This window comes from Lipotes vexillifer, unplaced genomic scaffold (assembly GCF_000442215.2).
Source record: "Lipotes vexillifer unplaced genomic scaffold, Lipotes_vexillifer_v1.1 scaffold683, whole genome shotgun sequence".
Lineage (NCBI taxonomy): Eukaryota > Metazoa > Chordata > Mammalia > Artiodactyla > Lipotidae > Lipotes > Lipotes vexillifer.
Window position 1 is genome coordinate 546,285 of NW_006779881.1, and position 16,191 is coordinate 562,475.

At 38.0% G+C, this 16,191-nt stretch overlaps 1 protein-coding gene across 1 annotated transcript in view; it reads right to left on the minus strand.

Annotated features, from left to right (window-relative positions):
* Positions 1 to 16,191, minus strand: part of CCDC30 (coiled-coil domain containing 30) — a 90,888-nt gene that overhangs the window by 60,369 nt on the left and 14,328 nt on the right. The window contains exon 4 of the mRNA XM_007453026.1: positions 658 to 901. Within this exon, the coding sequence (XP_007453088.1) occupies positions 658 to 901 (244 nt within the window). The remainder of the gene's footprint in view (positions 1 to 657; positions 902 to 16,191) is intronic.

A 16,191-nucleotide genomic window follows, 5' to 3' on the forward strand; every position in this document is an offset into this window, starting at 1 on the left:
TACGCGGGCCTCTCACTGTTGTGGCCTCTCCCATTGCAGAGCACAGGCTCCGGATGCGCAGGCTCAGTGGCCATGGCTCACGGGCCCAGCCGCTCCGCGGCATGTGGGATCTTCCCAGACCGGGGCACGAACCCGTGTCCCCTGCATCAGCAGGCGGACTCTCAACCCCTGCGCCACCAGGGAAGCCCGGGAAATCTTAATTTGTACAAGAGGGAACCAATAAAATTGAGGTAAAAGAACTGGGGTGTAGTCACTCCTTTTATTTCTCCTGCAGGCAGATTTCTAGTAAATAGCAATAGCCATATTTAAAACAATTCCAAGTCTGTGGCCTTTTCCCCTGCAAACTATGTATTTTGTATATTGAGCCTAGGTACCAGGAACAGAAAATGCGGCACAAATCCTGCCATTCTCTGTCCCACCTGCCCAGGGCAGACACTGACAATCAATCAGCATTCCTTCCCGCTGAACACTTTATAATAAAATATATCAACTGATGGGCTTAGCTGAGATTTTGGTTGCTACTTTATTAACATTCGGGCCATGGTTATGATATTGCTCAACAAATATACATTAATAGTGATATAAAAATTAAGCCTCTAACCACAGCTGATCAGAGGAAATGGAGCCAGTCAGACCACGTGTTTATATAACACCTACCTGGACGCTACTGTCATCTGAGCTATCCCCAGAGCTCTGAGACTGAAGGAGGCTCTGACTCATACAGCTCAGCTCCTCTCTGAGCCTCACGACTTCCTCAGGCTTCAAGGTCAACTGCTGTTCTTCACCTTTCATATCTTGTTTCTGCTGTGAGTCCTCCTCCTTCTGTCCCTCTCTTGGAAAAGTGCCCTCCTTTACTGCCTCCTCTGGAATTTCCTTCTGCTTACTTTCTCCTAATTCAGGACTTAGCACAAATATAATAACAAAAGACTATCAAAATGCTCATTATACTAGCAGAATATGGAGGGAAAATACCTACCAGTAAAGAAAGTGCTGTGAGCAAGATTTTCAACTTGAATTCTATAGCAGAGCAGTTATCTTATTCTTGGAAATAAACTTTAAAAACAAATGAGTCATATCGTTTTTACTCATATTCAGGGAAATGACCCGTCATAGATTTTTGTCTACAGGTATAGACAAACAACCAGTTTAAGTGAGTTTTTCACTTTTTCAACTTTTAGTATGGCATTGGGCAGATACAGCTTATAAAGATTTTCTAAAAATCACTCAATAAGCGCCAGGCACTTTGGCAGGCACTAGTGCTACAATAGGACATAATCCCTGTCCCTAAGGAGCTTACAATTTAGTGAAAAATAAGGATAAGTTAACAAGTGATTATATTAAGTTAGTAGTAAGTAATCTGAGGCCTGATGGATGAGTACGCACAAGCTAGGCAAATGTAAAGGTAGGGATGTGTGCATACTTGCTTGTGTGTGTATATGTTGGAGGGTGAGTTGTTGGATGACTTAATAAATAAGATAGGTAAAAGCCCAGAGGCAAAAGAGAGAGTGTGCTTTAGAAACATCATTTGTAATCTGTGTGGCAGGGAAACCAGTTGAGAGATTGTTGTGATCTGCGTACTAAACAACGGTGACTAGAATAGGATGGTGGGAATGGAAAGGAGGAATGGATTCTAGAGATATTTAGAAGGCAATATTGATAGGATCTGTCATTTGCTGGATGTGGCAGGTGAGGGAGAAAAAGGAATAATGAGTGACACCTGGATTTCTGACTGGGGCAAATGGGCAAGTGGATGGTAGCCCAAGAAGGGGGAATATAGGTATAGACTGGAGACATGCCTGGGGTGAAGACACAGATACAGAGGAATGTGAGCAGAAACCTTGGGATTAGATAAGATGAGCCAGGGAGAAGCGGGAAAGTAAGAGGAGGAGGATCATTCTGGACAGAAGCCTAAAGACTTGTGAGGAACAAGCAGAGGGAAGAGGCCTGAAGAGGAGACTCAGAAGCCAGAGAGGGAGGAGGAAAACTAAAAGGCTGTAAGACATAGAAGCCAAGGGGAGGGAATGTACCTTTCACAGTTAGAGAGTATGAATGAAAAGTACAGTGAACACAAGTATGCTTATTTTATTTTTATTCCCTTAATCTTAAATTTGTTCCAGGTACTGTGGGGCCTAGCACAGGATGCTTCACAAATTATAGTTGGTGCTCAAATTCTTCAAGAAGGCAGTTTGGCAATACAGATGAAGAGCCATAAAAGTGTTCAGATCTTTTGACTGAATAATTGCATACCAATGAATTTACTGAAATAAAATAACTGACAAGAAGAAAAAAGCTGATTATAAAATAATGCTCAGAAGCATGGTATTCAAAATAGTGATTAAATGGAGACACAGAAATGGCTAAGAGGATTAAAGATAAACCAAATTGAAAGTGGTATGAAGACTATTCATCAACATTAAATACTTATTAAAGTAAGATGGTGGAACAATAAATAATATATATGTATATATATATGTGTATAAACATAACACATACTATGGGAAATGTAAATATAGAAAAAACTGGAAAGGAACACAGGAAAAATTGTGTCTATGGAGTTTTTTCCCTTTTAAAATTCCTTTTTTTTTTTTTTTTTTCGGCATTACACGGGCCTCTCGCTGTTGTGGCCTCTCCCGTTGCGGAGCAGAGGCTCCGGACGCGCAGGCTCAGCGGCCATGGCTCACAGGCCCAGCCGCTCCGCGGCACGTGGGATCTTCCCGGACCGGGGCACGAACCTGTGTCCCCTGCATCGGCAGGCGGACTCTCAACCACTGCGCCACCAGGGAAGCCCTAAAATTCCTTTAACACTGTATAAAAATGAATTAAATATTTTATTGTGAACTCAGCAGTTTTTTAGAGGTAATATATTTAAATGATTAAAAACATGAGATAAAAAGTAAAATGCTTTAAAAATAAATTTCTGATAAAATAACGATTCTTTCCATCCTCCATAAACTCTTTTCCTTGTCCTACGCCCAATGGAAGCTAGATATACTTGAAGACTGGGAAAATGCAAACATACACCTATTATTTTTTTTAAATGGGAAAACTCATTTCTGCATTCAGGAAGATAAAGTAGACATACTTTTCCCTATTTCTCCTACCAAGTACAACTAAAAACCCTGGACATTATATATAAAACAAACATAAGAAGACTCTGAAAGATAGAAAGAAGTCAGATCAGCTAGGTAACTCAGGACCTGAAGAACCACATGGTTGTGGTTTCCTAGGTTTTCTTGTAGCCTCATATATCCTAGACTTAAAGCTGAAGAAGCTGGCAACCTAGACAACACCAAGCATAGACAAAAGGCTTTTTACTCTATACAGAGGACCAAGAAAAGGACAACCAAGCAAGAAAGAAAACTTTCAGACATTACGCACTTTATTCCAGCCAAACGCCATAGAAAAAACTGTGGCTCCACCCCACTCATGTCAGCAAAGGTCAAACTGGGAGCCCACATTTCCACTTTCACCAGGAAAATGAGGCACAACTCCCCTGCTGCAGGTAGTGTCAGAGGCCAGTGGGGAGGAGGGACTTTCATCCCTGCCAGGCAGTACCAGACATGGGGAGTATGGACTTCCACCCCCACCTGGCAGTAAGGAGATACCCTTCTCTTTACCGGGGTAGTTTCAGAGGAGGCCTAGTGGAGAGTCAGGACTTTTACCACTGCCCTGCTCATGATATCATGGAGGCCAAGTAGAGAGCAGTAACAAGGCATCCTTCACCATCACAGTCAGAGCAGTCCAAGCACAGACCTAGTGCGGAGTAGGAACTCCCACCATGACCAGCAGTAATGAGGAGCCCCTCTTTCCTTGGATGTCCATGGATGCTGAGTGGGGAACCTGGACTTCTACCCCAATCTGGGGTAGAGAGCACCCCCCTCCACATACCCTGCCAGAGTGGTATCACAAGAAGCCAGCTAAATAGAAGGTTAAAACAAGACCTAGAGTTTTATAACATAATACCCCAAATATTCAGATTTCAATCTAAAATTACTCATCATACCAAGAACCAGGAATCTCAACTTGAATGAGAAAAGGCAACAATTAGATGACAAAATCATGATGACAGAATTATTTAACAAATATTTGAAATCAGACATCATAAAAATAATTCAATGAGCAATTATGAACACATTTGAAACAAATGAGAAAATAGAAAGTCTCAGAACTAGAGTCTCAGCAAAGAAATAGAAGATATAAGAAAGAACAAAATGGAAATTTTAGAATTGAAAAATACAATAAACAGAATTTTAAAACTCAACGGATAGAATCTATAGCAGAATGGAGAGGACTGACAAAAGAATCAGTGAGCCTGAAGACAGAAGAATAGAAATTACCCAATCTGAAAAACAGAGAGAAAATAGACTGGGGAAAAACGAAAAAAACAAAACAAAACAAAACAAAAAACAAAAAAACAGTGCCTCTGGGAACTGTGGGGCTATAATAAAAGATCTAATGCTTTTGTTATGGATCCCGGAAGGAAAGGAGAATAGGCAGGACAGAAAAAGTACATGAAGAAATAATGGCTACAACCTTCCCAAAAGACATAAACATACAGATTCAAGAAGCTGAGTGAGCTCCAAACAGGATAAACCTAAAGAAAACCATACCAAAAAACATCACAGTCAAATTTCTGAAAACTAAAGACAAATAAAAAAACCTTGAAAGCAGCAAGAGAGAAACATTACATTACAGAAAGGGAAAAACAATTCAAATGACAGCTGACTTCTCATCAGAAACTACAGAGATCAGAAGGAAGTGGCATAACATTTTTCATATGCTGAAAGAAAAGAACTGTCAACCTAGAGTCCTATAGAGTCCTATACCCAGTGAAAATATTCTTCAGGAATGAAGAGGAAATCAAGACGTTCACAGATGAAGAAAAATCAAGAGAATATGCCACTAGCAGAACTACTCTAAAAGAATGGCTAAAGGAAATTCTCTATACACATAGGAAATGATAAAAGGAGGCATACTGGAACATCAGGAAGGAAGGACAGAAAGAGTAAAAATCTGGATAAATACATTTTACTTCTCCTTTTGAGTTTCCTAAATTCTGTATGATGGTTGAAGCAAAAATATAGTACTGTTTGATGTGGTTCTAAATATGTGTAGAGAAAAATTTTAAGACAAATTGGGGAGGGTAAAGGGACATAAAGGGAGGTAAGGTTTCTACATTTCATTCAAACTGGTAAAATGTGTGTGTGTGTGTGTGTGTGTGTGTGTAAAAAGTAATGCCTAGAGCAATCACTGTAAAGCTATAAAAAGAAGCACACTCAAAAACATTATAGAAGAATCAAAATGGAATTATTAGAAAGTGTTCATATAACCCACAGGAAGGCATAAAACAGAAAACAGATGCAAATAACAGAGAGAACAAATAGAAAATCAAAAATGAAAAAATAGCAAACTGGGACTTCCCTGGTGGTCCAGTGGTTAAGAATCCACTTTCCAATGCAGAGGATGCAGGTGCGACCCCTGGTTGGGGAACTAAGATCCCATATGCTGTGGGGCTATTGAGCCTGCAAGCTCTAGAGCCCACACACCACAAGTAGAGAGAAACCCACATGCCGCAACGAAAGATCCGACATGCTGCAACAACGATCCCGCATGCCGCAACTAAGACCCAATGCAGCCAAATAAATAAATATTTTTAAAATAGCAAACTTAAGTTCTAATATACCAATAATTACATTAATGGTAATTTGGCCAAACACACCAATCAAAAGACAGAGATTGGCAGAGTGGATTAAAAAACAAGACCTAACTAAATGCCATTTACAAAAACTCATTTCAAATATAATAATATAAGCAGGGTGAAGGCAAAAATGGATGAAAAGGGCATATCATGCAAATATTAATAAAAATAAAGCAAGAGAATCTATATTAATATCTGATAAAGTAGACTTCAGAAATAAGAAAATTAAAAGAAAGAAAAAGAGAAGGACATTATATAATGATAAAAGGGTCAATTCACCAAGAAGACATAGCAATCCTAAATGTGTATGCACCAAACAACACAGCTGTAAAGTATTTGGAGTAAAAACTGAATAACTGAAAGGAGAAATAGACAAATCCACAATTATAGTTGGAGACTTCAACAGCCCTCTCAAATACTGATAGAACAACTAGATAGAAAATCAGCTATATCAATTGATACTGAAAAACCATTTGATAAAATGTATACTCATTTATGATAAAACCTTAGAAAAACAGAAATAGAGAGAAACTTCTTCAATTTGACAAAAACCAAACAGCTAATATTGTATTAATGGTGAAAACTGAAAGCCTTCCTGATAAGATTGGAAACAAGACAAAGATATTCACATTCATTAGTTTTATTCAACATATTGCTGGAAGTTCTAGCTAGTGCAATTAGACAAAAAAGGAAGTAAAAGGCATACAGATTGGAAAAGATGAAAGAATCTGAAATTGCATGATTTTCAGATGATATGATTGTCTATGTAGAAAATCCCAAGAAACATTTAAAAAAATAAAAAAGAGCCTAAAACAGATAAGCAAGTTCAGAAATGTCACAGGATGCAAGATAAATAATTGTATTTCTGTATATTAGCAATGAACACATAGACACTGAAATTTAAAATACAACACCATTTATAATTGCTCAGAAAAATGAAATACTTAGTGTACATCAACAAAACATGTATAGGTCTTGTCTGCTGAAAACTATAATATGCTGGTGAAAGAAATAAAAGAATATCTAAATAAATGTAGGACATACTGTGTCCATGGATTGGACGATTCTACATAGGAAAAGATGTCAGTTCTCCCTAAATTTATATACAGATTTAAAATAATTCATATCAAAATTCCAGCAAGATTTTTTGTAGCTACAGACAAGATTATTCTAACATTATATGTAAAGGCAAAGGAACTAGATAGCTAAACAATTTTGAAAAAGAATAAAGTGGAATCAGTCTATCCAATTTCAAAACTATATTATACAGCTACAGCAGTCAAGATTGTATGATATTAGTGGCTAGACACATAGATCAATGGAATAGAATTAGAGAACCCAGAAGCAGAAACTCACAATGCCTAACTCATTTTTGTCACAGGTGCAAAAGCAATTCCATGGAAGAAAGACAGCCTGTTCAAGAAATGATGCTAAAGCAATTGAATATCTATAGGCAAAAAAAGAGAATCCTATCTAAGTTTCATACCACATACAAAAATTAACTCAAAATAGATCATGGGCTTAAATGCAAAACTATGAAACATAGGAGAAAATATTCAAGATTTAAGGTTGAGAAACTAATTCTTAGATTTAACATCAAAAGTATGATCCATAAAAGGAAAAACTGATACCTAATCAAAATTAAATTGCTTTTTGCTCTGATAAAACCTTGTTAAGAGGATGAAAAGACAAGCTATAGACTGGGAAAAATACTTGCAAGTCACAGAGCCGACAAAGGACAAGTATCTAGACTTTATAAAGAACTCTCAAAATTTAACATTAAAAAACAAATCCAATTAGAAAATAGGCAAAAGATATTAAAAGTGATAACACCAAATGCTAGTGAGGATACAGAAAAACTGGATCACTCATACACTGCTGGTGGGAAAGTAAAATGATATAGTCACTCTGGAAAACAGTTTGGCAATTTCTTAAAAAACAAAACAAAACACAACTAACTAAAATTAAATATGCAAGTACCAGGTTACCCAAAATTGCACTCCTGGGGATTTATCCCAGAGAAATGAATAATTATGTCCACATAAAAGCTTGAATGTTTACAGCAGCTTTATTCATAATAGCCAGAACTGGAAATAACCCAGGTATCCTTCAATGGATGAATGGTTAAAAAAAACCTATGGTATATCCATACCATGTAATACTACACAGCAATGAAAAGTATCCAACTACTGATACTCATAATAACCTAGATGAATCTCCAGAGAATTATGTTAAGTGAAAAAAGTCAACCCTAAAATGTTAATTATTGTATGCATACATTTATATAACATCATTGAAATGAAAAACTTTTAGAAATGGAGAATAGACTAGTTAGAATAGAACAGCACCAGGGGTTAAGGAGGGGGTGAAGTGGGAAGGAAGTGGGGGTAGCTATAAAAGGGCAACATGAGGAATCCTTGTGGTGATGGAAATGTTCTGTATCTTGACTGTATCCATGTCAATATCCATGTTATGATACTGTACTACAGTTTTACAAGAGGTTACCATTGGGGAAAACCAGTAAATGATACATGGGATCTCTATTATTTTTTATAACTGCATGTGAATCTACAATTATATCAAAAATAGAAAGTTTACTTTAAAAAATAAAAAATCTATAAACTGGTCATGTAAGTTTATAGCTATGAAGGTGCTTGATTTGTCACAATTAGAGGGTTGAATTACTTTATAAAGAGTAAATTTAGCCAGACCTAATATAATTTCCTCCTATAGTTGCATAGTGGCCATGTAGTCATAGGAGAAGAGAAGTAGCCTTCATTATGTTTCCATAGTTTAAAGTTTAAATGGTCCTCCTCTTAGGTGGGTAAATGAGATGTACCTGTAAACCCATATTTAGAGCAGGGCAGTCAGTGAGTCTTCTTTGGCTTGGAGGGAATGATGAGCAGGGCTCTCCAGGGGATAATCCTGGGCTAACGTCATTTTACATCTTTACTAATGGTCTGGATAAATGAACTGCATTCATATAAATTAGTTAATTAAGGAGAATTAGCAATACTTTAGAATGTAGTAATTTAATTTAAAGTGATCTTAATATATTAGGATGAAATTCGTTAAAATAAATGCTCTCCAAAAAGAACAGGCTTTATCCTTTCAAAAGGTATAAGAGAAAATGTGACTTAGAAACCAAAGGCAAACTGAACAGATTTTTAAAAGTAATATATATAACTATGTATTACTTTATTATTAATTTTATATGATGATGATAATAATAATAATGTAAAAGTTGCATGGGCAAAAGTAGACCACTAGCCAAAAATAACATGGAACTGAGAACACGCCCTGTAGTCAGTATACCTACACCTTACGGACTAGAGAACCCACCATGACTCTCAAATTTCTTCTCCCCTCTAACGTAGCTCTTAATCTTTATTTACCGAGTTCTGACTGAAACTCACCCCCTCTGTTATTTTTATATCATTCTATAATTTTGTAATTGTCACCAGTCTTCAACTAGTAGGAGGTGCCTAGGCAGCATGATTATTCCGTTCCTTTTCTAGTAACCCAGATACATAGCAGTCTTAACCTGTACAGAGATTCAAGAAAGAGACTATAATAGTAGAAGCCATGGGTTCTCGTCCTGGATCTTCCACCTATTATTTATGCAACGTTTGACAAGGCAAAATCTCTCAGAGTCTCAGCCTCTTCATTTGTAAAGTGGCCTTGCCCTACTCATAAGATTTCTGGGATCTTAAGAAGTAAAATGTGAAGGCATTTTGATAACCTACAAGGACAAGGTACAATTAAAACTAAAGCCTAGTAGAACAGAAGAGTGGCTAGTGATAGAACTCTGTTTTCAGAGAGGAAAGGGAAAAAAATGTTAATTAATTCAACAAATATTTACCAAATATCACTTATACGCCAAGCACTGTTCTATGCGTTAAGGACTCAATGGTGACCAAGACAGCCAGGTCCATGCTCTCATAGAACACACAGAGGAGGAATATGAGGACAAACAATAAACAAGATAATTACAGATCATGATAAGTCACCTCTAAACAAGGTGACATGCTAGAGCAGGATGTAGGATTTTCCCTAACGTGGCAGTTACTGATTGCCTCTCTGAAAAGGTAGGAAGGAGTTAGCCACATGGAAAGCTGGCGGAGGAGCATTCTGGACAAGGGAACTTTTCAGTACAAAGTTCCTAAAGAGGGAAAGTGCTTGAAGGGTTAGAGGATCTGAAAGACTGTATGATAAACAAGACATTGTACATGAATGGCACAATGATGAAATTGGAGAGGCAGGCAGAGGCCAAGTTGCAGAGGGCATTAGAGGTCATGGTAAAAGTTTGGATTTTAAGTGCATTAAGAAGCCATTCAGAGGTTTTTTTGTTTTTAACATCTTTGTTGGAGTATAATTGCTTTACAATGGTGTGTTAGTTTGTGCTTTATAACATAGTGAATCAGCTATACATGTACATATATCCCCATATCTCCTCCCTCCTGCATCTCCCTCCCACTCTCCCTAACCCACCCTCTATGTGGTCACAAAGTACTGAGCTGACCTCCCTGTGTTATGTGGCTGCTTCCTACTAGTTATCTATTCTACATTTGGTGGTATATAAAAGTCCATGCCACTCTCTCACTTTGTCCCAGCTTACCCTTACCCCTCCCCATGTCCTCAAGTCCAGCCTCAGTGTCTGAGTCTTTATTCCTGTTCTGTCCATAGGATCTTCATAAACATTTTTTTTCTTTAGATTCCATATATATGTGTTAGCATACAGTATTTGTTTTTCTCTTTCTGACTTACTTCCTTCTGTATGACAGACTCTAGGTCCATCCACCTCACTACAAATAACTCAATTTCACTTCTTTTTATGGCTGAGGAAAATTCCATTGGGTATATGTGCCACATCTTCTTTATCCATTCATCTGTCGATGGACACTTAGGTTGCTTCCATGTCCCGGCTATTGTAAACAGAGCTGCAATGAACATTGGGGTACATGACTCTTTTTGAATTATGGTTTTCTCAGTGTATATGCCCAGTAGTGGGATTGCTGGGTCGTATGGTAGTTCTATTTTTAGTTTTTTAAGGAACCTCCACCCTGTTCTCCATACTGGTTGTATCAATTTACATTCCCACCAACAGTGCAAGAGGGTTCCATTTTCTCCACACCCTCTCCAGCGTTTACTGTTTGTAGATTTTTTGATGATGGCCATTCTGACTGGTGTGAGGTGATACCTCATTGTAGTTTTGATTTGCATTTCTATAATGATTAGTGATGTTGAGCATTCTTTCATGTGTTTGTTGGCAATCTGTATATCTATTGTATATTTAGCTCTTCTGCCCATTTTTGGATTGGGTTGTTTTTTTGATATTGAGCTACATGAGCTGCTTAGAAATTTTGTAGATTAATCCTTTGTCAGTTGCTTCATTTGCAAATAATTTCTCCCATTCTGAGAGTTGTCTTTTCATCTTGTTTATGGTTTCCTTTGCCGTGCAAAAGCTTTAAGTTTCATCAGGTCCCATTTGTTTATTTATTTTCTTTTTCTTTTTATTTTTTTTGCGGTACGTGGCCCTCTCACTGCTGTGGCCTCTCCCATTGCGGAGCACAGGCTCCGGACACACAGGCTCAGCGGCCATGGCTTACAGGCCCAGCCGCTCCGCAGCATGTGGGATCTTCCCGGACTGGGGCACGAACCCATGTCCCCTGCATCGGCAGGCAGACTCTCAACCACTGTGCTACCAGGGAGGCCCTATTTTTGTTTTTATTTCCATTTCTCTATGAGATGGGTCAAAAAGGATCTTGCTGTGATTTATGTCATAGAGTGTTCTGCCTATGTTTTCCTCTAAGAGTTTTATAGTGTCTGACCTTACATTTAGGTCTTTAACCCATTTTGAGTTTATTTTTGTGTGTGGTGTTAGGGAGTGTTCTAAATTCATTCTTTTACATGTAGCTGTCCAGTTTTCCCAGCACCACTTATTGAAGAGGCTATCTTTTCTCCATTGTATATTCTTGCCTCCTTTATCAAAGATAAGGTGACCATATGTTTATATCCTGCTCTGCTGATCTATATTTCTGTTTTTATTTCTGTTTTTGTGCCAGTACCATACTGTCTTGATTACTGTAGCTTTGGAGTATAGCCTGAAGTCAGCCTAATACCTCCAGCTCTGTTTTTCTTCCTCAGGATTGCTTTGGCTATTCAGGGTCTTTTGTGCTTCCATACAAATTGTGAAATTTTTTGTTCTAGTTCTGTGATAAATGTCATTGGTAGTTTCATAGGGATTGCATTGAATCTGTAGATTGCTTTGGATAGTATAGTCATTTTCACAATGTTGATCCTTCCAATCCAAGAACATGGTATATCTCTCTGCTTGTATCATCGTTAATTTCTTTCATCAGTGTCTTATAGTTTTCTGAATACAGGTCTTTTGTCTCCTTAGGTAGGTTTATTCCTAGGTATTTTATTCTTTTTGTTGCAATGGTGAATGGGAGTGTTTCCTTAATTTCTCTTTCAGATTTTTCATCATTAGTGTATAGGAATGCAACAGATTTCTATGCAATAATTTTGTACCCTGCTACTTTACCAAATTCATTGATTAGCTCTAGTAATTTTCTGGTAGCATCTTTAGGATTCTCTCTATATAGTATGTCATCTGGAAACAGTGACAGCTTTACTTCTTCTTTTCCGATTTGGATTCCTTTTATTTCTTTTGTTTTGTTTTGTTTTGTTTCACGGTACGCAGGCTTCTCACTGTTGTGGCCTCTCCCGTTGTGGAGCCCAGGCTGCGGACGTGCAGGCTCAGTGGCCATGGCTCACGGGCGCAGCCGCTCTGTGGCATGTGGGATCTTCCTGGACTGGGGCACGAACCTGTGTCCCCTGCATCGGCAGGCGAACTCTCAACCACTGTGCCACCAGGGAAGCCCTCCTTTTATTTCTTTTTCTTCTCTAATTGCTGTGGCTAAGACTTCCAAACCTATTGAATAATAGTGGTGAGAGTGGGCAAACTTCTCTTGTTCCTGATCTTAGTGGAAATGGTTTCAGTTTTTCACCATTGAGAATGATGTTGGCTGTGGGTTTGTCATATATGGCCTTTATTATGTTGAGGAAAGTTCCTTTTATGCCTACTTTCTTGAGGTGTTTTATGATAAATGGCTGTTGAATTTTGTTGAAAGATTTTCTGCATCTATTGACATGATCATATGGTTTTTCTCCTTCAATTTGTTAATATGGTGTATCACATTGATTGATTTGTGTATATTGAAGAATCCTTGCATTCCTGGGATAAACCCCACTTGATCGTGGTGTATGATCCTTTTAATGTGCTGTTGGGTTCTGTTTACTAGTATTTTGTTCAGGATTTTTGCATCTATGTTCATCAGTGATATTGGCCTGTAGTTTTCTTTCTTTGTGAAATCTTTGTCTGGTTTTGCTATCAGGGTGATGGTGGCCTTGTAGAATGAGTTTGGGAGTGTTCCTCCCTCTGCTATATTTTGGAAGAGTTTGAGAAGGATAGGTGTTAGCTCTTCTCTAACTGTTTGATAGAATTCACCTGTGAAGCCATCTGATCCTGGGCTTCTGTTTGTTGGAAGATTTTAATCACAGTCTGAATTTCAGTGCTTGTGATTCGTCTATTTATATTTTCTATTTCTTCCTGGTACAGTCTTGGAAGGTTGCGTTTCTCTAAGAATTTGTCCATTTCTTCTAGGTTGTCCATTTTATTGGCATATAGTTGCTTGTAGTAATCTCTCATGATCCTTTGTATTTCTGCAGTGTCAGTTTTTACTCTCCTTTTTCACTTCTAATTCTACTGATTTGAAGCTTCTCCCTTTTTTTTTGATGAGTCTGGCTAATGGTTTATCAATTTTGTTTATCTTCTCAAAGAACCAGCTTTTAGTTTTATTGATGTTTGCTATCGTCTGCTGCATTTCTTTTTCATTTGTTTCTGCTGTGTCTTTATGATTTCTTTCCTTCTGCTAACTTTGGGGATTTTTGTTCTTCTTTCTCTAATTGCTTTAGGTGTAAGGTTATGTTGTTTATTTGAGATGTTTCTTGTTTCTTGAGGTAGGACTGTATTGCTATAAACTTCTCTCTTAGAACTGCTTTTGCTGCATCCCATAGGTTTTGGGCCATCATGTTTTCATTGTCATTTGTTTCTAGGTATTTCTTGATTTCCTCTCTGATTTCTTCAGCGATCTCTTGATTATTAAGTAGTGTATTGTTTAGCCTCCATGTGTTTGTAGTTTTTACAGATTTTTTTTCCTGTAATTGATACCTAGTCTCATAGCCTTGTGGTCAGAAAAGATACTTGATATGATTTCAATTTTCTTAAATTTACCAAGGCTTGATTTGTGACCCAAGATATGACCTATCCTGGAGAATGTTCCATGAGAACTTGAGAAGAAAGTGTATTCTGTTGTTTTTGTTTTTGTTTTTTATAAATTTATTTATTTTTGGCTGCATTGGGTCTTCATTGCTGTGCACAGCCTTCTTCTCATTGCGGTGATCAGCGGCCACTCTTTGTTGTGGTGCACGGGCTTCTCATTGCGGTGACTTCTCTTATTGCGGTGGCTTCTCTTGTTGCGGAGCATGGGCTCTAGGCTCGCAGGCTTCAGTTGCTGTGGCTCGAAGGCTCTAGAGCGCAGGCTCAGTAGTTGTGGCACACAGGCTTAGTTGCTCCGCGGCATATGGGATCTTCCCAGACCAGGGCCCGAACCCGTGTCTCCTGCATTGGCAGGCAGATTCTTAACCACTGTGCCACCATGGAATCCCTATTCTGTTGTTTTTGGATGGAATGTCCTATAAATATCAATTAAGTCCATCTTGTTTAATGTGTCATTTAAAGCTTGTGTTTCCTTATTTATTTTCATTTTGGATGATCTGTCCATTGGTGAAAGTGGGGTGTTAAAGTCCCCTACTATGATTGTGTTACTGTCGATTTCCCCTTTTATGGCTGGTAGTATTTGCCTATGTACTGAGGTGCTCCTATGTTGGGTGCATAAATATTTACAATTGTTATATCTTCTTCTTGGATTGAGCCCCTGATCATTATGTAGTGTCCTTGTCTCTTGTAATAGTCTTTATTTTAAAGTCTATTTTGTCTGATATGAGAATTGCTACTTCAGCTTTCTTTTGATTTGCATTTGCATGGAATATCTTTTTCCAACCCCTCACTTTCAGTCTGTACGTGTCCCTAGGTCTGAAGTAGGTCTCTTGTAGACAGCATATATACGGGTCTTTTTTGGTATCCGTTCAGCCAGTCTATGTCTTTTGATGGCAGCATTTACATTTAAGGTAATTATCGATACGTATGTTCCTATTCCCATTTTCTTAATTGTTTTGGGTTTGTTATTGTAGGTCTTTTCCTTCTCTTGTGTTTCCTGCCTTGAGAAGTTCCTTTAGCATTTGTTGTAGAGCTGGTTTGGTAGTGCTTAATTTTCTTAGCTTTTGCTTGTCTGTAAAGATTTTAATTTCTCTGTCAAATCTGAATGAGATCCTGGATGGGTAGAATAATCTTTCTTGTAGGTTTTTCCCTTTCATCACTTTAAATCTGTCCTGCCACTCCCTGCTGGCTTGCAGAGTTTCTGTTGAAAGATCAGCTGTTAACCTTATGGGGATTCCCTTTTATATTATACGTTGCTTTTCCCTTGCTGCTTTTAAAATTTTTTCTTTGTACTTAATTTTTGGTAGTTTGATTAATATGTGTCTTGGTGTGTTTCTCCTTGGATTTATCCTGTATGGGACTCTCTGTACCTCCTCGACTTGATTAACTATTTCCTTTCCCATATGAGGGAAGTTTTCAACTATAATCTCTTCAAATATTTTCTCAGTCCCTTTCTTTTTCTCTTCCTTTTCTGGGACCCCTATAATTCGAATGTTGGTGCATTTAATGCTGTCCAAGAGATCTCTGAGACTGTCCTCAATTCTTTTCATTCTTTTTTCTTTATTCTGCTCTGCAGTAGTTATTTCCACTATTTCATCTTCCAGGTCACTTATCCGTTCTTCACCTCAGTTATTCTGCTATTGATTCCTTCTAGAGAATTTTTAATATCATTTATTGTGTTGTTCATCATTGTTTGTTTGCTCTTTAGTTCTTCTAGGTCTTTGTTAAATGTTTCTTGTATTTTCTCCATTCTATTTACAAGATTTTGGATCATCTTTACTGTCATTACTCTGAATTCTTTTTCAGGGAGAATGCCTATTTCCTCTTCATTTGTTAGGTCTGGTGGGTTTTTAACTTGCTCCTTCATCTGCTGTGTGTTTCTCTGTCTTCTAATTTTGCTTAGCTTACTGTGTTTGGGGTATCCATTTCGCAGGCTGCAGGTTCGTAGTTCCTGTTGTGTTTGGTGTCTGTCTCCAGTGGCTATGGTTGGTTCAGTGTGCTGTGTAGGCTTCCTGATGGAGGGGACTAGTGCCTATGTTCTGGTGGATGAGGCTGGATCTTGTGTTTCTGGTGGGCAGGTCCCTGTCTGGTGGTGTGTTTTGGGGTGTCTGTGACCTTATTATGATTTTAGGTAGCCTCTCTGCTAATG